Source organism: Nerophis ophidion, linkage group LG07, assembly GCF_033978795.1.
Source record: "Nerophis ophidion isolate RoL-2023_Sa linkage group LG07, RoL_Noph_v1.0, whole genome shotgun sequence".
In the NCBI taxonomy this organism is placed as follows: Eukaryota; Metazoa; Chordata; class Actinopteri; order Syngnathiformes; family Syngnathidae; genus Nerophis; species Nerophis ophidion.
This window is the reverse complement of record NC_084617.1, coordinates 21,186,719-21,210,071: the sequence shown is the minus strand read 5'-3', so window position 1 is coordinate 21,210,071 and position 23,353 is coordinate 21,186,719. Positions and strand designations below refer to the sequence as shown.

Below are 23,353 nucleotides of genomic sequence, written 5' to 3'. Positions count from 1 at the left end.
ATATACATATATATATATACTTGGTATATATATATATATATACCAAGTTTGAACATCAAATACCTTCTGTATATATGTATATACATATATTTGTATATACATATATACACAAGATATTTGATGTTCAAACTCATACACTCTATTTTTTTTTTTGCAAATAATAATTACCGTATTTCCTTAAATTGCCTCAGGGCATATAGTATCCGTCTGCCTTGAATTACGGCCGGGACAAACTCGCTTCCCAAAATAATTAGCGCATGCTTAGTATTACCGCCTGGTCAAACTCGTGACGTCACGAGTGACACGTCTCCTGTCATCATTTTCAAAATGGAGGAGGCTGATTTCAATACCGGTAATTTGAAATCGCATAAAGGGAAGAAGATTAAGAGCTATTCAGTAGGATTTATGGTCCAAGCATACATCAAACTCACATTTTTACTGCATAATATGTAAATATTACATATATGTTATATCTTATATTGCTACTATGGTACATTTTTAGTATACTTAATACCTGCATTATCCTTTCCAGCCTTACCCTTTCCATCCTTTGAAACTGAGCTACTATGTGGAACAAATATCCCTTGTGGATCAATAAAGTTTGTCTAAGTGTAAGTCTAACATTTGTTTTTATTTTAAACCTGCAAGGCACAGCGAGTAGGGCGGCCATGCTACTGCCATTTATTAAATATAGTACAGTTTGTCAGGTAGGAAAATGCCGGCGGGCAACATCAAAAAACATATTAATTTACAAAGGTTTTTTAAATGTTTTTGTTTTTAGAGGGAGGCCATAGATGTGTCCCGACTGTTGATCGGACAAGCCTGAGGAAGGCGATGCACCGAAAAGTCTAAGTGTACAAGCATGCTAGTGTATTTCCTTTTAAGCTGCTTTAATGTAAAAGTTTATTGGCGTACCTGCTGATGCATGTTTGTGTGATGAGTGAGGGTGTGGCCTAAGAACACCTTGATCAAAGTGTGCTGTAGTCAAGGTGACTTCTCACCTTCTCCTCCAGGGCGGCCATCCTCTCCTTGAGGTGCAGCTGCAGCCTCTCGTTGGACTCGGACAGCAGCTTGTCCACTGTGTCTGAGAGACGCTTGTTGTGCTCGTCATTCATCCTCTCACGCTGCCTCGCCTGACCAGCAGCATGAACACGTGTGTGACCATCATTCAAAACAAGCCTTCTAGATTCTCATCTTTCAGCTTTAAAAAATCACGGCGCCTTTGTGTGCCGTGCTGGGAACTGACTTAGGCGTGAATGGTGTTTGAAGGTGACTCACTCAGGTGAGAAAGAGGAGAAGAAGTAGGAGGAAAAAAGAGAAGAAGGAAAATGAGAAAATGGAGAAAGAGAAGGAAAAGAAAAATGAGGAAAAGAAGAAGAAGGAAAAGAAGGAATAGGAGGAGAAGGAGGAAGAGAAGGAGTATAAGAAGTAGAAAGAGGAACAGATGGAAAAAAAAGGGGGAAAGTAGAAGGAGAGTAAAAAGAAGGACCAGAAAGTGGAGGAGGAGAAGGAGAAGGAGGAGGATAAAGAGACGGAGAAGGGGAAGAATGAAAAGAAGGAAAATGAGGAGAAGAGATGAGAAGAAGAAATTGGAGAAGAAAAAGGATGAGAAGGAGGAGTAGAAAAAATATAAAGGAGAAGGACATGAGAGAAAATGACAAAAAGAATAAGAAGGATATGGAGAAAAGGATGAGGAGGAGAAGATAATGAGAATGTGGAAGAAGATAAGTAGACAAAAGATAGAGGAGGAGAAAGATGAGAAGAAAAAAACGAAAAGTAGGAAAAGAAAATAACGAGAATAGGGAGACGGAAGAGGAAAAGAAAAAGGAGGAGAAAAAAAAGAGTATGAGAAGAAAGAAAAGTAAAAAAAAGATCAAGGAAAATAAAGAAAAGGATGAAAGAATAAGAAGAATAAGGAGGAAGAGGGGAAGAAGAAGGAAAAGGAGGATAAGGGCAAAAAAGGAATAGGAGGAGAAGGAGAAGAAGGAGTACAAGGATGAGAAGACAAAGGAAGAGAAGGAGAATGACAAAAAGGAAAGAAAGGAGAATAAGGAGGACAAGAAGGAGAAGGGAAGGAGGAAAAAGAGGAGAAAGAATAAGAGGAGAGTAAGAAGGAGAAAGGTGAGGAGAAGGAGTAGGAAAATGAAAAGAAGCAGGAGAGGAGTCGATGGAGTAGAAGGAGAAGAAGGAGAAGAAGGCGAAGGAAATCATAACACCTTTGTGTGTCCTTCAAGGAAATAACTTTTTTTTTGGGGGGGGGGGGCTAGTGGTGACTTACCCGCTGCAGCTCCTGGTTCTTCTCCTCCAGTTGCGCCTCCATCTGTCGCAGGCGCTCCTCAAAGTTTCCGTGACGCTCCTCGGCCTAAAGTGTTAGGAGGAGAGTTAGTTGACCTCGTGTTGACATTAGGCACACATCACATGCTGCGCTTATCCCTCGCTCTCATCCTCCATCTTGCCTCGACACGCATCAACTAATTGTGGACCTTCGAGATGTTTGGCAGGAGAACAAAAGTCTTTAAATTCTGGCAGCAGTCAAAAGCTTGCACACATGAGCAAAGGAGCTCCTGCTGAGCGTGAAAGTGGCGAACGTTCTTGACTAGGCAGGTTGTCTCTGAAACGTGAACGTGGTTCGAGTTCTTTCTTTCTGTCCCTCAGTGTCACGCACCTTGTTGAGGGCCGCCACCCTCTGAGCCAGCTGAGCTTCCACCTCTGGGAGCGTCTCTGCTCTCTGCAAGGTCTGCTGCAACTTCTGCTTGGCGTCATCCAGGCGCTCCTGCAGCTGACGGTTCTTCTCCTCGCTCTGCAGAGAAACATCGGCATGTAGCATTTCGCGCTAGCAGGAATGTGGCCAGATATGATAGACTTTGGTCCACCTGTCTGTAGAGAGACTCCTTGCTGGCCAGCTCGTTCTCCAGCTTGTCTTTGATGTCGTGGAGAGACGTCGCCTCCCGCTGGGCGCTCAGGTACCTGCAGGCGGCACCACAACATCAGACGGGCCAGGGGAGAGGAGCAACAAAAACCACATGCCTGCGCTCCAGTGTGGTGATCCTTTCCTCCATGTCCTCTCTTTGACACAGCGCCTGCACAGGAAGGAGACGGGATGATGCGCAGGAGGAAATAAGAGGAAGAATAAAGAGGAAGAGGAAAGAAGAAGAGGAGGAAGAGGAAAACAATTAATGAAGAGGAAGGAGAGCAGGAAATGGAAGAGGAGGAGGAAGGTGAAAGAGAAAGAGGAAGGAGGATCAGGAAAGATGGAAGAGGAAGAAAAAGAAAGGGAAGAGATAGAGGATGAAGAAAAAGAAGAGAATGAAAAGGAAGAGTGGGGAAATGGAGGACAAAGAGAAGGAAAACAAGGAGGAAGAAGAAAAGGAATACAAAGAGGAAGTGGAGATAGAAGAGAAGCAAAAGTGGGAGAAGAAAGAAGACAGACAAAAGAAGAAGAAAGAGAAGGAGAAAATGAAGACAAAAGAATAGAAGGATAAGCCCAAGAAGGAGGCAAAGGAGACAGAGGGGAAGGAAAGCAAGAAGGAGGAAAAGAAGAAGGAGAAAACAAAGAGGAAAGAGCAAAAGAGAAAAGAGAAAGAGGAGGACAAAAAAGAAGAAGGTGAATGTAAACAAGAAGGACAAGGGGGCGAAGGAGAAGGAGGAGAAAGAGGAGAAGAAGAATGAAAAAGAGGAAGATAATGAGAAAGATGGAGGAGATAAGGAAAAAGAAGAGGAGGAAAAAAGAAGAAGGTGAAGGAGAAGGAGGAAGAGCAGGTAAAAAAGAACGAGGGTACGGAAAATGAAGAGAATGAGAAAGAGAAGAAGGAAAAATAAAAATAAAGAGAAAACAGGGAGGAGAAAGCAAAGGAGAAAGAGAAGGAGAAGTGAAAAGAGGAGGAGGAGAAAGAGAAGTAAAAGGTCAAGGTGAAGAAGGAGAAATAGAATGAGAAGGAGAAAGAGAATGAGAAAGAAGGAGGATACAGAGAAGGAGAAAGGAACAGAAATATGAGGAGAAAAAGAAGAAGGTGAAGGAGGAAGAGGAGAAAAAGAAAGAGAATGCGAAGAAGGAAGAGAAGGAAATGAAGTAGAAATAGGAGGAGAAAAAAAATATAGACAGGGATTAAGAGAAGAACAAGAAGAGAAAGAAGAAATGAAAGAGAATGAAAAAGAGGACAAGGACAAAGATTAAGAAAATTTATAAAAAAGGGGATGGAGAAATAAAAAGAAAAAGGAAAAAGAAGAGAAGGAGAAAGAAGAAGAAGAAGAAGAAGAAGAAGAAGAAGAAGAAGAATGAAGAGTTAAGAAAATAGTTGTTTTGTATCCACTACATGGTGGTGTGGAATAAAAATCCTGATAGTCTGCTCAGTGACAAACATGTGTCACCTGACCTGCGTCTGACTGGTTGTCATGTGTACAACGTACAGGAAGTCGGACATTTTGCTGACCCCCTCTCACATCCTTCATGTGTCACCTGACCTGCGTCTGATTGGTTGTCATGTGTACGACGTACAGGAAGTCGAACATTTTGCTGACCCCCTCTCACCTCCTTCACATCCCGTTGGAGCTTCTGGTTGGCCTCCTCCGACCGGGCCAGCTCCCTCCTGGCGGACGTCAGCTGCTCCTCAATCTCTCCCACCTGGCAGGAAGTGAGAGAGCGTGGGACACGTCAGCTCTGTGGTCATGGAGTCGTGAACCTGACCCCCCCACCCCCGGCACCTGTCTGCACATGAGGGCCAGTCTCTCCTTCAGCTGACCCAGCTCCGATCTCTGGCGCTCAATCTCGCCCTCCCTCTGTCGCTCAATCTCGCCGTCATCCAAGATGGAGGACGGGCCGTTGGGCAGGCGCTGTGGAGAACGTTTATGGAGTGAATGAGGAACTTTGATGTCGGAACGTGCAGCGGAAACCACCTCCTTGTCCAGTCCTTGCTGTCGGCGTTTGATTTGCTCTCGCAGCGACACAACCTACAACATCAAGAGTGGGCGTCATGAGTGGAGGGGGGGGACTACTTGTCCAACGTGCACAAACGGACTTCCTGCGAGGACGACTGCAGCTCATCCTCCAGTGTGGCTACGCGCTCCAGCGCCACGCGCAGTCGCTCTCGGACCTTCTCGTCCAGAGCCTTGTGGTGCTCGAAGAGGGACTTGAGGGCCTTCAGGACCTCCACCTCGCTGGAGACCCCCGCCGGGGACTGGGCCTGCCTCTTCACCACCGTCATCCTCAGGCTGCGCTCGTGACGAGACACCAGGCACTCCAGGTGTTCCAACAGCAGCTGAAGAGCGCAAACAAGTAAGTCGGTAACAAAAAAATATTGAGTATAATTACACGTGTGTTTCAGAAATGTGCTGACTCGGGTGTTGTTGCGCTCCGCCTTCAGCTCGGCGATCTCCTCCTCTCGCTCCAACAGTTGCTCCCTGCACTGGTTCAGCTCTTTGGTCAGCACGGCAAATTCCTGCAGGGCCACAAGAGGGCGCTGTTACAGACTCAATGGCTTCATAGTGTAAACACTTTTATATAGAATGCAGTAACCAGAATGCCTTTAGGAGCAGGAATGTGCTATTTTCTTCTGGCCACAGTGTGGTCCACCAATCAACAAGTCTGCCCACTTTTTTTATTATCATAATTTAAAAATAATTATAAACATTTTAAGTGTGTGGACTTGTTTTAATGATTAGTATTTGTAAAATACGTGCATAATTATTTTGCAATTATTGTTGGAAATAAAAGTCTGAACACTTTTTTCCTTTATTATTATTTTTTGAAAATTGTTTGAACACTTAAAAAAATATATATATTAAAAAAACAACAATATTACAAATGATTTTAATTGGGGGGGGGAGTGTGTCGGATTTGTAAATGATTATTGTTGGGAAAAAAAAAGTGTACACACTTTTTTTTAAATTGATATTTTTAAAAAATGTGTGCACAATTTGTTTGAATTATTATTATTAAAAAAAACTTTTGTTTTAATGATTATTATTGGGGAAAAAAATGTACACACTTTTTTAAATTGTTATTGAACATAATGTCTACAGACTTACTGTAAATAATTTTTTTTAAGTGCGCACATTTTTCATTCATTTATATTAAAAAACAGTAATATACTTTTTTTTTAAGTATGCAGAATTTTTAAAATGACTACTAATTTTTGAAGTGTGCACATTTTTTTTAAAGTGTTATTTAACAAAAAGTCTGCAACCTTTTTTTTTTTTTAATTAAAATTATTTTTTAAAACTCCGCACATTCAAAAAATATATATATTTAATTAATAATAAAAAATAATAATTAAAAAGTGTGCAGACATTTTTTAAATGATTATGAGTTGAAAAAAATATGTGTGCAAACTTTTTTCAAAGATTATTATTTGGAAAATGTTATTTAACAAAAAACGTCTGCATATTTTTTTTTTATTAAAAATTTTTGTTTTTTTTGTCATTTTAAAGCAAGTGTGGAGACTTGAATTATTTAAAAGACAGAAGTATGTACACTTTTTTCTAACAATAATAAAACAAGTGCAAACATTTTTAAATAATAAAAAGGCTTGCAGACTTACTAAATAAAATGTAAATATAAATCTGGACACATTTTTATTTAAATAATAAAAAAAGGGCAGACTTTTTTAGATACTAATGTGCAGACGTTTTACAAAAAAATAATAATAAAAAAAGATGTGCGTTAACATTTTTTATGATTATTCGAAATTATCATCATTTATCATACATTATTTTACAATTATTTTTCCTAAGTTTGCACCTTTTTATTATCATTATTATTTAAGAAAAAAGTCTGTCCACTTTTTGTATTATTTTCGTTTTTAAAGTCTGGACATGTGTTACTACCACATTATTACAAAAAAAAAGTATGCAGATTATTTTAAATTATTTTAAAAATACTTTTCTAAAATGTGTCCAGAAGCAAATAGATGCGTTATTTAAGTTTATAGCAATATAATAACAGAACAGTTCCAAAAAACAAATAGAATTTTAAAGATTTCTTAAGAATCAGGGTCCCAGAATGTACGTGAATAAAAGATTTCCAATTTTAACTTTGGATGACTTGACGTGTTTGCAACCCAACACAAACACAGCAAATGTGCAAAACTATCAGAGGTGGGCAGCGTAGCCAAAAAATGTACTGAAGTGAAAGTATTAGAGCAATATGACTAAACCAAATGTTAAAGATAACAGTCATCCAAATAATTACTTGAGTTAGTATTCAGTTAAGAAACTACTCAAGTACTGAGTAACTTTTTATTTTTCAGTCTCTATTTTTATTGCACATACACTACAACCATAGTTGGTGATAAAATATAATTTTTCCGCACATCTTTGTCATAAAAAGTTTGTTTTTTGCGAGCCTCACTGTGTTTTGTGGCTGCTGTGACCTGGATTACAGAAATGACATCTTTATGTCCACCACTGGAAAGTACGGAGCCTTTACAATCACAAATTATTTGGATTGTGCAAATATTGCGAGACTTACAGTAGTTCAAAAACACGTATAATAAAATATAATACACAATACAATACGAAATTCTACTGAAGTAGTTTGACCTGGCTTGACTCTTTCAACATCAGGGTCACAAAGTCAAACATTATGTTTATGTCGCAACTGAAATTACTTTTTTATTGCGCAACAACCCAGAGACTGTTTGTGTGCGTTTGCCCGGAGGTTAACGGAGCACCGCCATGACAGGCGTGACGCCGACACCCCGACTGACTGGCAGCAGTTGTCAAATGTGCAATTCATGTAATTGTTGTAATGATGCAGCAATGCAGTATCCATGACAACGCATCAACAAAGAAAGGCGGTACACTTCACTCTGATTGCTATAGTGCGTGTGTAGCATCCATACTTTAAATGCACAAAACAACTGCTTTTCATTGCATTAAAGCAGGGCTTACCAAAGTGCGGCCCCGGGGGCTGTTTGCCACCCCCAGCTCAATTTTAACAGCCTGCGGCACATTCTAAAAGAGACATAATGGTGGAATAAAAGAGCAAACAGGTGAAATGTTACGAGAAAAAGTTGCCTTTTTGACTCGAATAACACAAAGCTGCCATGAAGGCTGTTTTTTTTCTTTAAAACTGTCATTAATCCAAAAAAAAAAAAAAATGAATCAAAATCAATATTACCATATTTCCTTGAATTGCCGCCGGGTATATAGAATGCGCTTGTCTAGAATTACTGCCAGGTCAAACTTCCATCCATTTTCTACCGCTTATTCCCTTTTGGGGTCGCGGGGGGCGCTGGCGCCTATCTCAGCTACAATCGGGCGGAAGGCGGGGTACACCCTGGACAAGTCGCCACCTCATCGCAGGGCCAACACAGATAGACAACATTCACACTCACATTCACACACTAGGGCCAATTTAGTGTTGCCAATCAACCTATCCCCAGGTCAAACTCGTTTCGCAAAATAATTAGCGCATGCTTAGCATTACCGCCGGCTCAGGATTAACGGAGGGGCAAACTCGTTTCGAAAAATATTATTTTTATTAGCACAAGTCTGCAATTTCCGCCAGGTCAAACTCCATCCATCCATCCATTTTCTACCGCTTATTCCCATTCGGGGTCGCGGGGGGCGCTGGCGCCTATCTCAGCTACAATTGGGCGGAAGGCGGGGTACACCCTAGACAAGTCGCCACCTCATCGCAGGGCCAACACAGATAGACAACATTCACACTCACATTCACACACTAGGGCCAATTTAGTGTTGCCAATCAACCTATCCCCAGGTCAAACTCGTTTCGCAAAATAATTAGTATAAACCTAGAATTGCCGCCGGGTCAAACTCGTCACGTCACGAGTGACACTTCCCCTGTCATCATTTGCAAAATGGAGGAGGTTGATTTCAATAATTTGAAATCGCATAAAGGGAAGAATATTAAGATCTATTCAGTAGGATTTAAGGTCCAAGCTATTGAATATGCTAAAAGAACAGTAAGCAGCTATGTTTTATTAATATACCGTAGCTGCGTGTGTCAAATATGACTCATTAAATGACTCCCGCCTCCTAGTGGTAGAGGGCGCTAGTGATCCTTCTTGCGACTACTCGGCTGCAGAAGAAGTGACAACAAGCAGCAAGAGTGAGCAGCAATCGTTTATTTTTTCCTCTCGCTTGCACTTTTAACATGGAGGATTATATATCTAAAATAAAACAGTTTTCTAAACTGGACTTTCAATCGAAGCAGGAGGTAATAAAGGAAGATCTCCATCGAGATAGAGAGACTTTTAAAGCTGAAGAAAGATAAGGAAGATTTCTATAAACAAGTTATCGATGCTTTTGATCAGTAGGAGCTGCGCATGAACTTCATTTATAAGTAAAGGTAAGACCATAATAAAGTTTTTTTTTAAATTAAATGTGCTTTTCATGATGCTATCCTTACATCACACTCAAATTCATAAGCACAGGCCTAAATTTACCGCATGCCTTTGGTAAGCGCCGGAGTGAGAAGAGGTGTAAAATTAATTAACGCCCTGGCGGCAATTCAAGGAAATATGGTATGAATTATTGTCCTATTCAAGGCTCGAATGACTTTACATCAAATAGTCAAGTCTGAAATGTTTTGGGGGGTAAATATTTTGTGTGTTTATGCCATAAAAAACGTTTTTGACAAAAGGGCATAAAACAAACACACAACCTTTTCATTATATTAGGAACGTAATTGAGGGATAGATCTGAATTAGATCTACAGATTTAAGTATTGAAAGTGAAAAAAAAAAAAAAAAAGGTGTGACTTATTTTTCACACTTTTATGAGTGGGGCCCTTTTGGGTCACTGAGAATTTTAGTGGGATTTTTCTTTTTTAAACTGTCATTGCACAAAATATATTAATTAATCAAAATCAATGATGTTAGGAATTACTGACCAATCAAAAGCTCCAATCTACGGAACCCCTAAAGGGACATGGATGGAAAAAAATGTTTTGCAATGTTTTGCGAGATCTCGCAATACTTTTTAATACTTTTTGCGCAATCTCGCAATAGTTTTTGTGAGATCTTGTAAAAGGTTTTTTTCCTATTACTGTGAACCGGAAGTAAAACAGACACTGCGGTGGTGAACCGGAAGTGAAACAGACAAAGCGATGGAGGAGCCTACCCATCATTTGTGGGAGAAGTTTATTGATTTCTATTTTAGTATTGGCCTAACATATAAAGACATCAAATCGTATTATGGTAAAACAACAGAGCACAGATGATGGGTAGGCTCCCGCTCCTCCATCGATGTGTCTGTTTCACTTTCGGTTCACCATCACTGTGTCTTTTTTACTTCCGGTGCACTGAGATAGGGAAAAAAAACTTTTGCGAGATCTGGCAAAAAGTATTGCGAGATCTTGCAAAAACATCCATGTCCCTTTAGGGTCTTCGTACCAATCAAATATTCCACTCTGAAGTATTTTGGGGGGAAATATTGCATATTTTGTGTGTCTTTCATATAAAAAAACAAAGTTCTCTTTGATAAAAATTGCAAAAATCCAACAGAAAAAACCCCCATATAAACTATAAAAATGTATAATCCGACGAACAATTCCAATAAAATTCTTAGGGATACCCCTAAGAATTTTAGTGGGATTAAAAAAAAAACACACAAAAAAAATGCCACTGTTAAAAAAATAATAATGAATCAAAATCAATGTTGCTATGAAATATTGATCCATTTAAGGTTACAATTAATTCACATCAAATATTCCACTTCAAATTATTGGGAAAATATTGTATATTTTGTGTTTTTGCCATATAAAAAACAAGGTTTTCTTTGACAAATAGGTTACAAAACAAACAAACTTTTTTTTAATGAATTAAAACTTATAAATGATGAGTAGATTTGTAGTTGATCTAGAAATTTAAGTGTTAAAAAAAAAAAAAAAAGTTTTTTTTTTAAGCTGTCATTGCTCAAAAAATAATAATAAAATAAAATAAATGGTATCAATTATTGACCTATATAAGGCTACACCTGCTTCACATCAAATATTCCACATAAGAAATTTTTTTAGGGAAGTCACAGCATATTTTGTGTGTTTGCAATAAATAACAAGGTTGTCTTTGACAAATAGGTTATAAAACTTTTTTTGCTTTCTATTGAGAGACAGGGCTAAAGTTGATCTGGAGATTTAAGAATTTAATCATTTAAAAAAATTAAATATGCCCTATTTATAACATTTTTATTACTGAGAACCTTGCGGGTCCCCGGCACCAAACTTGAGGGCAGTCCTCAAAGTTAAAAAAAAATAGATATATCGTATTGGTTTTGAAATGAAAAATATCAAAATGGCCTCCGCATGCTTTCATTTTTCAGTGTGCGGCCCTATGTGTAAAAAATTTGGACACCCCTGCATTAAAGTGTGTAGAAATATAAGTCCTGCTAACGCTAATTAGCCATTAAAAGCTGCTGTCTGCTTAGGAGGAAGACAGCGCCACCTGCTGCACCATCTAAATAGTTTGCTGACTGGGCTGAGGACGCTTGTTTGACAAGATGGTCGAGTGTACAGATGGCGTGTTCTGGGACCCCAAAAGGATTCTGGGAGACTTTTTGGGAGCGGTTCAAGCAAAAGGATGGTGTGAAGTGCGTCACACTTTCTAGAATCGTTTCTCTCCAGCAAAACATGACACGTGCGCCGTTTTTCATTCACCACTCAGCTCCTTCTGTCTTGGTAAGACGCAGACAAACTCGGTGAACTCGTCTCTCGTGGAATCCATCACGGCCGCCATGTTTGCCACCGTGTGTCTCCCAGCGAGCTCAAAAGACCACAATCTGCCGCCAACGTTTCTCGGCCACACACGACCATCATCGCCTGTAGGTGGCAGCACCTGACGGATAACTTCCTCCTTAGACATTGCTACTTTTCTGCAATCTATCCAAGAGGAGAATGAGGGCAGCGAGAAATAAAATAAAAAATAATAACAATAATAAATAGAAAATATTTAAATACATTGATAAAAAAGGAAATACATTTTAAGAGATTGAGGGCAGCGAGAGAATAATAATAAATTAATAATAATAATAATAAATACAAAAAATATAAATACATTAATAAAAAATAAAAATGCATATTTTAAAAATAGTCACTAATAAAAAAGTGTTTCAATAAGCGTATTTATGCACTTTTAAATGCTGAGTGTGCAAGTATGGATCCCTTAATCACCGCTGTCTTGGCTACATAATGGAAGGGGAGGGGCTAACTTGAGTGATTGCAATTCGCCATTAAAAAAAAAGAAAAGAAGAAAAAGCATTCAAAGATTGTGATTGTCATTTCCGGTAAGACTAATCATTTAGGGACAGAACTACACTGTCACTATGCAGTGTACTTAGTGTACTTGTTGAAGTGCACTGACAGACGTGCACCAATTTAAAAATATCTAAACATTATAGTTATATCTAATATATAGAAGACTAGTTGGGATGTCTCAATCACATTTTTTGGCCTCATAGAAGTCATTTTTATTGTATTTTATAAAGCTTAACTTAGTAAAAGTAGAATTTGCTAGTCATAGCTGTAATGTATTAAATGCTACATACTATTTTTTAACAAAACAACATTTATTGTACAAAATAAGTAAATAAAAACAAATGGCTCCTTTTTAAATTATGTGGGTTTTGTCCTCAATGCCTTCCTCTATCGGAGACTTACTCATTTTCTAAAAATAAGAACAAAAAAATATCAATGTAATCACTTCAGTATCGTCTATATCTACTGATATCATTCTGGGTATTGATAGTATCGACATCTGTGTCATCTTGCTTGGTGTGTGTGTAGCATGCTGAGACATCCTTTTTCCTCTAGTCCTCCAGTGATAACAGAACATGGAATAAACTTAGTTTATTTTACACCATGGTGGTGAGGATTGGTATCTTTGAAGCGGCTTCGCACTGTTGCAGCTTGCTATTAAAAATGGAGCCGGTGTTCTGGCAAGACATGCACCATATCGCTATAAAGTAGTATTAACAAGTTAAGTTACTTTAGCATGTGTCCCCGTTTTTTTAAGCTTTGTATCCTAAAACATTTAAATTTGTTTGGTGATTTACTTCCTGTCCTGTGCTCTTATTTTGTAGTTTTCGCTTCTGTTTTATTGTTTGCTGCAGCAGCTTCACACCTGCCTTCAAATGCTAGTCCGCGCATTGGTTTTTTGTTTGCAATCGGGACTATTTAAGTCTTTATGGACAGATGTCTATCCGTCCATAATAATACATTTTGAGAGATTGAGGGCAGCGAGAAAATTAATGCGCCACATTTTTTGTAAGTTTTTGCTGTCGTCCAGCATACTGTTTGTTTTGCATAGCCTTCCCTTTGCTAGCAGCACTCATCTTTTGTTTATTAAAGCCCATCCATCCATCCATCCATTTTCTACCGCTTATTCCCTTTCGGGGTCGCGAGGGGCGCTGGCGCCTATCTCAGCTACAATCGGGCGGAAGGCAGGGTACACCCTGGACAAGTCGCCACCTCATCGCAGGGCCAACACAGATAGACAGACAACATTCACACTCACATTCACACACTAGGGCCAATTTAGTGTTGCCAATTAACCTATCCCCAGGTGCATGTCTTTGGAAGTGGGAGGAAGCCGGAGTACCCGGAGGGAACCCACGCATTCACGGGGAGAACATGCAAACTCCACACAGAAAGATCCCGAGCCTGGATTTGAACCCAGGACTGCAGGAACTTTGTATTGTGAGGCAGACGCACTAACCCCTCTGCCACCGTGAAGCCCTGTTTATTAAAGCCTACATTAAAAACCTTTTTACCAGCACATTGCCTTCTCAGCTTGGGCAAACGCCAAATTAGCGCTGTCATGTGAGCCACGCTTCACAAAATTTGCTCAACCAATGAGCAGGTAGGAGTGGCTTCCATCAGCAATACCCGAAATAATAGCTGGTAATCTAGACTGCAATCGCGAGAAAAGCCGCTACCTATATAACTACAAAAGTTTTGCCAATCTTTGATTTATTTGTTTTGCTAATTTAATAAAACGTGTACATACTGTGGGTCAAGTAAAGACACGTCAATGGTGGGACTTTGGACTGAGTCTAGACTGACATGTTCATATTTACAGCAAGGGTGTCCAAACTTTTTCCACTGAAGAGCCGCACACTGAAAAGTTAAAGCATGCGGGAGCCATTTTGATATTTTTCATTTTCAAAACCAATACAATGTGTATATATATATATATATATATACATATATACATATACACATATATACATATATATACATATACACATACATACATATATATATACATATACATATACACATATATACATATACACATATATACATATATATATATATATATATATATATATATATATATATATATATATATATATATATATATATACACATATACATATATATATATATATTTATATATATATTTATACATATATATTATTTAGTGTTAAATTTCAGGATCAACTTCAGGTCTATGTGTCGCTATTAAGCCATTTTTTTGTTTTATTTTAATTCCCTTGTTGCCAAAGAAAACCCTGTTTTTTACTAGTGGTACACAAAAAAAATCACTTGATTAAATATTCAAACAATGTGTTACTGTTCAAACTGTGTGTAATGTTACAGCGGCCAAAATATTAAATATACTAGTTAGATAAAACCATTACCTTGTTTTTAATTAATATTTTGGCCTACTACGCTATTGTATTTTAATGTTGGTCATTATGGTGGTACTTTTCTGATGTGGTACTTGGTGAAAAATGTTTTGAGAACCACTGCTTTGGTTCAACTTCAGATCTATCCGATATGTTTTATGCTTTTTTTGTCAAAGAAAATTTTGTATTTTTATATAGTAATAACAAAATATGCAATATTTTTCCCTGAAATATTTCAAAGTGGAATATTAAATGTGAAGTAGTTGGAATTTCCAAAAAGTGAATAAATCATAACATTGATTTTGATTCATTATTATTTTTGAGCAGACAGTTTTTGAAAAAAAAAAAAAAAACACTAAAATTATTGGAGATCCAAAAGGGCCCCACTCTTAAAAGTATCAAACATAAGTCACTTTTTTTTTGTACTTTTAAAACTTAAGTCTTTTGAATAACTTCAGATTCATCCATGGATTATAAGTTTTATTTTTCAGTTTTCTATATTTGTTTGTTTAATGCCCTTTTTGTCAAATAAACTTGTATTATATGGCAAACACACAAAATATGCAATACTTTCCCTCAAAATATTTCAAATTGGAATATTTGATGTGAAGTAGTTGGAACCTTAAAAGGCCTTAATTTATAACAAAGTGTATTTTAATTTATTACTTTTGAGCAATGACAGATTAAAACAACACAAACATTTTTGGGCATCCAAAAGGGCCCCAAATCTTAAAGTTGTCAAAAATAAGTCATTCTTTTTTTTCCACTTTCAACACTTAAGTCTCTAGATCAGAGATCTAGATCAGGTTTTATTCGGCCCGCGGGTTGAGTTTGCCAAGTATAAAAATTAACATGAAATTTTTGAATGAAATAAACTGCTGTTCTAAATGTGTCCACTGGATGTCACAATAGCAATTCTTTTTATCTTTGTAGATCATGCACCATATGTAAAAAATAAATCACATTATGGTAGTACATCAGTCGAGGAAAATGATCTGACTACATAAATAACATACTGTCATTTGATTTTGATATAAAAATATGTATCTTGATTGATTGAAAATTAACACCAATGAGTTGTGTGATGAACATTATCCCATAATTTATTCAAAAAATATAAACAACAACAAATAAAGGTAAAATACTATTAACCGCAACATATAATAGTAAAAAAACAACAACAACAACATTATGATTTGTACATTTTCAGAATGTACTTGTTCTATTTTTAAACTAAGAAAACAATCTGAAGTTGTCTTTATTTTTCGTTATCGTGCCGGGCTTTTACCAGTCCGGCCCACTTGGGAGTACATTTTTCTCCATGTGGCCCCCAATCTAAAATGAGTTAGACACCCCTGCTCTAGATCAACTTCAGATCTTTTTGTTTGTTTTAAGCCCTTTTTGTCAAATAAAACTTTTACTATACAGCAAAAATATGCAATATTTTCCCCCCAAATATTTCAAAGCGGAATATATGATATGAAGTAATTGTAGCCTTCAATAGGTCAATAATTTATAACAACAATAATTTTGATTCATTATTATTTTTTGAGCAATGACAGTTTTAAGGAAACATACAACATGGATGGCAGTTTTGTGTTATTTGAATCAACATTACAATTTTTTCTTGCTACAGTCCTCCCATTTGCTATTTTATATGTCTTTGTTTTTTTAATAGTATTCTTAGAATGTGCTGCGGGTCGTCCCCGTGCTGCACTTTGGACACATCTGGTGGCGACCGATGCCATGTGACAGGTTAAGTTTCACAGTTAATTATGCTACTACTTTTTAACTCTGGAAATGTGCCTCGTTAAAGGCCTACTGAAATGAGATTTTCTTATTTAAACGGGGATAGCAGGTCCATTCTATGTGTTATACTTGATCATTTCGCAATATTGCCAAATGTTTGGTGAAAGGACATCGACGATAAAGTTCGCAACTTTCTGTCGCTAATGAAAAAGCCTTGCCTGTACCGGAAGTAGCAGACGATGTGCGTGTGACGTCACGGGTTGTAAGGCTCCTCAAATCCTCAGATTGTTTATAATCATAGTCAACAGCAGATAGAGCGATTCGGACCGACCGAGAAAGCGACAATATCCCCATTAATTTGAAAGAAGATGAAATATTTGTGGATGAGGATAATGAGAGTGAAGGACTAGAAAAAAAATAAATAAATAAATAAATAAAAGTTATAAAAAAAAATTTAAAAAGAAAAGGCAAGGGCAGTGAAAGGGATTCAGATGTTATTAGACACATTTACTAGGATAATTCTGGAAAATCCCTTATCTGCCTATTGTGTTGCTAGTGTTTTAGTGAGATTATATAGTACCTGAAAGTCGGAGGGGTGTGGCCACAGATGTGTTGACCGCCAGTGTCTCTGTGGGAAGCCACACAGCTGCAGCAGGACACAAGCTCCGCTGATGTCTCTGGTAAGAGCCGACTTATTACCACAATTTTCTCACCGAAACCTGCCGGTTGATAAGTGGTCGGGACCCATGTTTGCTTGACCGCTCTGTTCCATAGTAAAGCTTCACCTTCGGGAATTTTAAACAAGGAAACATCGGCTGTGTTTGTGATGCTAAAGGCAGCTGCAGTGCACCGCTTCCCACCTCCATCTTTCTACTTTGAGTTCTCCATTATTAATCGAACAAATTGCAAAAGATTCAGCAACACAGATGTCCAGAAAACTGTGTAATTATGTGATTAAAGCAGACTACTTATAGCTTGGATTGGGATGGAAAAAAATGTCCGCTACAACTCGAGACGTCACGCACACGTGTCATTGTACGCGTCATCATTCTGCGACGTTTTCAACAGGATACCTCGTGGGAAATTTAAAATTGCAATTTAGTAAACTATACCGGCCGTATTGGCATGTGTTCCAATGTTAAGATTTCATCATTGATATATAAACTATCAGACTGCGTGATCGGTAGTAGTGGGTTTCAGTAGGCCTTTAAGCTTTTCTGGCGGCCACAGTTTGACCCAGGTACAGACGTCTCCTACTTCCTGTCTGCTGTCCTACCTGTGGGAGCGCGATGGATAGCTGCCTCTGGAGCGACTCCTTCTCGTGTCCCAGCTCCCGCAGGCGGAGGTGCGCCGTCCCCAGACTGTCCTGGGTCTCCCTCAGGCTCTCCAGCAGTCTCTCCCTCTCCGTCAGCATGTTGACCATCAGGGACTCCAGGTTTCCCGTGCTGCCCCCTTCGTCGCTTCCGCCTCCCCGGGGGTCCCTGCTGCCGTAGCCCCCGACGCCTCCCACGCCGGCTGTGCCTCCTCCGCCTCCCGCCGGCGAGGACGAGCCGCCTCCTCCGCCGCCGCCGCGCCCGTCCTCCGAGATGGTGGGCATCACCTCGCACATCATCTTGGGGCCCGAGTGTGTGCGTGTGTTCTAGGGTGTGGTCCGGTCCTCGGGTGAGGCGGGGTAAGGTGCGGGGCCGGGGTGAGGAGGGGCAGTGCAGGGGTGAGAGAGGGAAAAGTGCAGGTTGGGGTGGACGACCTCTGACCCCCTGGCCCAGGCTTCACTGACACCAGAGACGAACCTGCGAGGAAGAGATGACAAACATTTCTTAAACACACACACTGATGGTGCAGTCTGGCATCCATGGTGTGTGCGTGTGTGCGTGTGTGTGTGTGTGTGTGTGTGTGTGTGTGTGTGTGTGTGTGTGTGTGTGTGTGTGTGTGTGTGATAGCAGGAAAACATTTAACAGCAGGCCTCAGGGAGGTGTCAGGACTAGGGAGGCACTCGCTTGTAAGAAAAAAAGGTGTTGTCATGGCGAATTGTAGTGAAAGATGTGTTTGTTATTGTCCTGGTGACGCCTGGGCGGGCGGGGCTTGTCTCGTGCACTCCCAGACGTGCAGGTGGGAGGTGTCAATCACCCCTCTCGTCAGCACGAGGCCTAATTAAGACATTTCAGCATGGTAGAAAAACCGTCGACGTTCGGTTCTTATCAACACGCCTTCGTCTCCTTTTCGGAGCCACACATCACCCTGACACCCATTATAACAGCTGGACGGTCAAACCGCCGATGATGATGATGATGGTGGTGGAGATGATGGTGGTGATTTCCGGGGCCTGGTCGAGCGGCTCCTTACCCGAGTCATGGTCGACCGAGGATGGGAAGAAAAGGCGCATGGAGGCCGGCCTCAGTCCATTAGGGCGTCGTGGAGGCGGCGGCCGCGGGTTGTCCTGGTTCCAGCCCGGGTAGCAGGCTGCTCCATCCCCTCCCTGCGCGATGGGAGCGACGGTGCCCTGGACTATCAAGATGGACGGCCTGTGCTCGATACACTTCCGGAGACGACTTCACAATAAAAGGTGCAACCGAACCAACGTTGAACGTTTTTCTTTTACATAATTATCGAGTTTCACTTCCAAAAAAGCTTAGGAGAAAAACTACCCACGTTAGAGTACTACTTGGCAATCCATATTCACTTTATCTCACAACTATTGTGAATATTGTTCCTTAAACCTGAAATATTTTTATTCTGAAGGCTAATACCAATTCTTCCGCCCTCAGCTGACGTGTGTGCACCTGACCACTTCCTGTCATCTATCTTCCCGCATCTCGTGGAAGACGCCTTAAGACGCAAATAAAAGTAGTCTACACGTAGGATGGTGTCTATTTTTTACCGCATTCAGATACTACACTCATCATTTTTGAACGCTCAAATGAATTATTAAATTGGAAATCGACACATTTCAATTGATGCCACAGTAGAGACAATGTCGCCCTCTGGTGTGTGAAGGACAGAACTGCATGGTGCTGAAAGCAGTGACATTCTCTCAGGGCAAGGGAAAACCCCAAAGTGTAAAGAGGTTTGGTTATAAACTAACATTTAAAAATTGACATTTTAATTACTGTACTTAATTTCAAAATCTAATTTACTATAACAATAATATATTTTTTAAAAGTTTAAAACGTGTATACTAAAGTGATATCAGATGTTTTAACAGTCACTACATTGTAATAGACATAACTTTTTAATGCATTTCTTGTATATTCTAGATTTGCTAACTTTGACGAGACTCGCAGGCTTTAAAAAATATAAATATTTCCACCTTTAGACCTCTCAGCCAATCAGAGCTCGGCGGAGGCGGGTCTTCGTCTCCATGAGAGCAGAGGATGCTGAGGAAGAGGTGACGTAATGTTCTTTCAGCAAAACAACCTAAAGGTAGACTTAAATGCCTACTGAAATGAGATTTTCTTATTCAAACGGGGATAGCAGGTCCATCCTATGTGTCATAGTTGATCATTTCACGATATTGCCATATTTTTGCTGAAAGGATTTAGTAGAGAACATCGATGATAAAGTTCGCAACTTTTGGTCGCTAATAGAAAAGCCTTGCCTTGACGTCAGCCGTTGAGGGCTCCTCACATTGTTTTTAATGGAAACCTCCAACAAAAAGAGCTATTCTGACCGAGAAAACGACAATTTGAGCGAGGATGAAAGATTTGTGTTTGAGGATATTGATAGCAAAGGGCTGGAAAAAAAAAAAAAAGTTAAAAAAAAAAGGCGATTGCATTGGGACGGATTCAGATGTTTTTAGACACATTTACTAGGATAATTCTGGGAAATCCCATATCTTTCTATTGTGTTGCTGGTGTTTTAGTGAGTTTAATAGTACCTGATAGTCGGAGGGGTTTGTCCACGGGTGTCTTGAGGCCAGTGTCTGAGGGAAGTCGACGGCACAAGCTCAGCTGATCTCCGGTAAGTGGCGACTTTTTACCACAATTTTCTCACCGAAAACTGCTGGTTGACATTTGGTCGGGATCTATGTTCGCTTGACGGCTCTGATCCATGGTAAAGCTTCAGCTCCGGGAATTTTAAACAAGGAATCACCGTGTGTTTGTGTGGCTAAAGGCTAAAGCTTCCCAACTCCATCTTTCTACTTTGACTTCTCCATTATTAATTGAACAAATTGCAAAAGATTCAGCAACACAGATCTCCAAAATATAGTGTAATTATGCGGTTAAAGCAGACTACTTATAGCTGTGTGTGTGCCCAGCGCTTATATTTCCTTACAGTCCGTGACGTCACGCGTACACGTCATCATTCCTCGACGTTTTCAACAAGAAACTCCCGGGAAATTTAAAATTGCAATTTAGTAAACTAAACCGGCCGTATTGGCATGATCTGTTGCAATGTTAATATTTCATCATTGATATATAAACTATCAGACTGCGTGGTCGGTAGTAGTGGGTTTCAGTAGGCCTTTAATAGTTCATCATTACTAAAGATATAAAGACATTTATTATTTCAAGGTATCTTATTTTTAAGACGTTTGGTGAAAACAGAAGAGTCAAAGGATAAAAAATAAAAAATCTATTATTTTTGTAGCTTTTTTCATGACTTAGAAAGTGTTCGATAGTCGAATGAGTGACGCTTTCCCAATACGGACGACAGCGGAATTTCAACTATTTAATTTTGCCTCCCAACCCTTTCCTCAAGGCGTCTTTATTTGGGGGACATGACGGACAGTAAGCAGCTGCATGGACACCCGGAGGGGCGGGGCCTGGCGGGGTCACAGCAGGTCAGCGGCTGAGAGGAATGTCCTGAAGGGTGGTGGCCAGGGAGCATCTCAGGACCTCAGGGGTCCCCGAGGGGCTGTGATGGGATGACAGCCCAGCAGAGAATTTGCGACTTATAAAGACAACAGAGTTCTAAAGCGGGAGAAAATTCAAGAACTTTCAAGGCAGTTAAATAATTCCATCTCCTTTTGTTGACCTCAACAAATACAAAAATAATGGAAACAGAGTAGTTTCTATTAAACTAAGACTCTCATCAAAGTTAACGTGTTATCTTATGCAATTGATCACACATTAAAACGTATAAACGCATGTTTATCGAGCAATTGTACCTGTCATAATATTGTTATAAATTGTAATTATTAATCACTATTAATTTGAATGATTAAATATGTAATTATTTGATAGCACTTATTCAGAATTAACTTTTAAGATCAGCTCCGGATTTAAAATTAATTCTTAAAAAAACACTGGTGAAAAACATTGTAATAAATCAATTTTAATTATGCACGCGAGCAATTTACTAATATTTGTGATTAATCTAATATTAAAAATGTATAATTTTGACAGCACCAATTCAGAATTAACTTTAAGATCAACTCTAGTTTTAAGATCCATTCCCTAAAAGCCAGGTGAAAAGTATTGTTATAAAATAATTTAAATAATGCAAGCGAGCAATTAAATTTTTTTTTTTTTCATTAATCGCAAATAATCACATTTTTTAAATTTATTATTTTGACAGCATCAATTCAGAATTAACTTTAAGGTCAACTTTGGTTGACCTTAAAGCAACAGGGGTGAAAAATATTGTTATAAATTAATTCAAATTATGCACGCAAGGATTTTAGTGCAATTAATCATGAGTAATCTGATTAAAACATTTAATCATTTGACAGGACTAATTCAGAATTAACTTTAAGATCAGCTCTGGTTTCAAGACCCATTCCCTAAAAAAAGGATAAATTATTAATTTAAATTATGCACACAAGGAATTAACTAATCTTAATCGCGATTAATGTAATTTAAAAATTTATAATTTTGACAACACTAATTCAGAATTAACTTTAAGATCCACTCTGGTTTTATCATATATTCCCTAAAACAACAGGGGTGAAAGATATGTTTTAATTTAAATGATGCACACAAGTGAGAATGATCGTGATTAATGTAATTAAAAAATGTATCATTTTGACAACACTAATTCAGATTTAACTTTAAGATCCACTCTGGTTTTAAGATACATTACCAATAGCAACACAGGTGATAAATATTTTTATAGATTACATCAAATTATGCATGCCGGCAATTTACTGAGATTAATGGCAATTCTGTAATTGACAGCAATAATTTAGAATTAACTTTAAAGATGAACTGGTTTTAAGATCAATTCCCTAAAACAGCACGGGTGAAATATATAGTTATAAATTCATTTAAATTATGAATGCAAGTAATTTTACTGAGATTAATCACGATTAATCCGTTTTAAAAATGTAATCATTGGACAGCACTAGTTCAGAATTAACTTTAAAATCAACTCTGGTTTTAACATCCATTCCCTAAAAACCCGGGTGAAAATTATCGTTATTAATTCATTTAAATTACGCATGCAAGTAATGTACTGAGATTAATCACGATTAATATGTTTGAAATAATGCAACCATTTGACAGCACTAATTCAGAAATAACTTTAAGATTAACTCTTGTTTCAAGATCCATTCCCTAAAAATACAGGTAAAAATGATCGTTATAAATTAATTTAAATTATGCATGCAAGTAATTTACTGAGGTTAATCGCGATTAATCTGTTTAAAAAATGTAATCATTTGATAGCACTAATCCAGAATTAAATTTGAGATTACCCTGGTTTTAAATCCATTCCAGAAAAACATAGGTGAAAATTACAGTTATAAATTAATATAAATAATGCATTTAAGTAAATTACTGAGATTAATCATTATTAATCTGTTTAAAAAATGATTGACATCACCAATTAAAAATTAACTTTCAGATCAAACCTGGTTTTAAGATCCATTCCCTAAAAACACAAGTGAAAATTAGCATTATAAATTATTTTAAATTATGCACGCAGTAATCAGTAATTTACTGATATTAATATCAGTAATTTACTGATAATAATCGCGATTAATCCGTTAAAAAAATGCAATCATTTGACAGCACTAGATCACAATTAACTTTAATACCAACCCTGGTTTTAACATCTATTCCCTAAAACCAAGGGTAAA

At 38.4% G+C, this 23,353-nt stretch overlaps 1 protein-coding gene across 3 annotated transcripts in view; it reads right to left on the bottom strand.

Moving 5' to 3' along the window:
• The window catches only part of ppfia3 (PTPRF interacting protein alpha 3), a 45,211-nt gene extending 26,332 nt beyond the window's left edge, over positions 1-18,879 (bottom strand). For 2 of the 3 annotated variants that reach the window (XR_009807438.1, XM_061905620.1), the window contains exons 1-11: positions 18,679-18,879; positions 17,612-18,125; positions 5,334-5,435; positions 5,016-5,255; positions 4,702-4,947; positions 4,529-4,621; positions 3,028-3,080; positions 2,874-2,967; positions 2,666-2,800; positions 2,279-2,362; positions 1,002-1,133 (exon numbers count right to left, since the gene is read on the bottom strand). Coding sequence is in view for 2 of the 3 variants with exons in the window: in XM_061905620.1 (XP_061761604.1) it covers positions 1,002-1,133; positions 2,279-2,362; positions 2,666-2,800; positions 2,874-2,967; positions 3,028-3,080; positions 4,529-4,621; positions 4,702-4,947; positions 5,016-5,255; positions 5,334-5,435; positions 17,612-17,947 (1,515 nt within the window). In the remaining variant the exon portion in view is untranslated. The remainder of the gene's footprint in view (positions 1-1,001; positions 1,134-2,278; positions 2,363-2,665; positions 2,801-2,873; positions 2,968-3,027; positions 3,081-4,528; positions 4,622-4,701; positions 4,948-5,015; positions 5,256-5,333; positions 5,436-17,611; positions 18,126-18,678) is intronic. The other variant, XM_061905621.1, reaches the window with a different exon arrangement.
• Between the last annotated feature and the right edge of the window lie 4,474 nt (positions 18,880-23,353).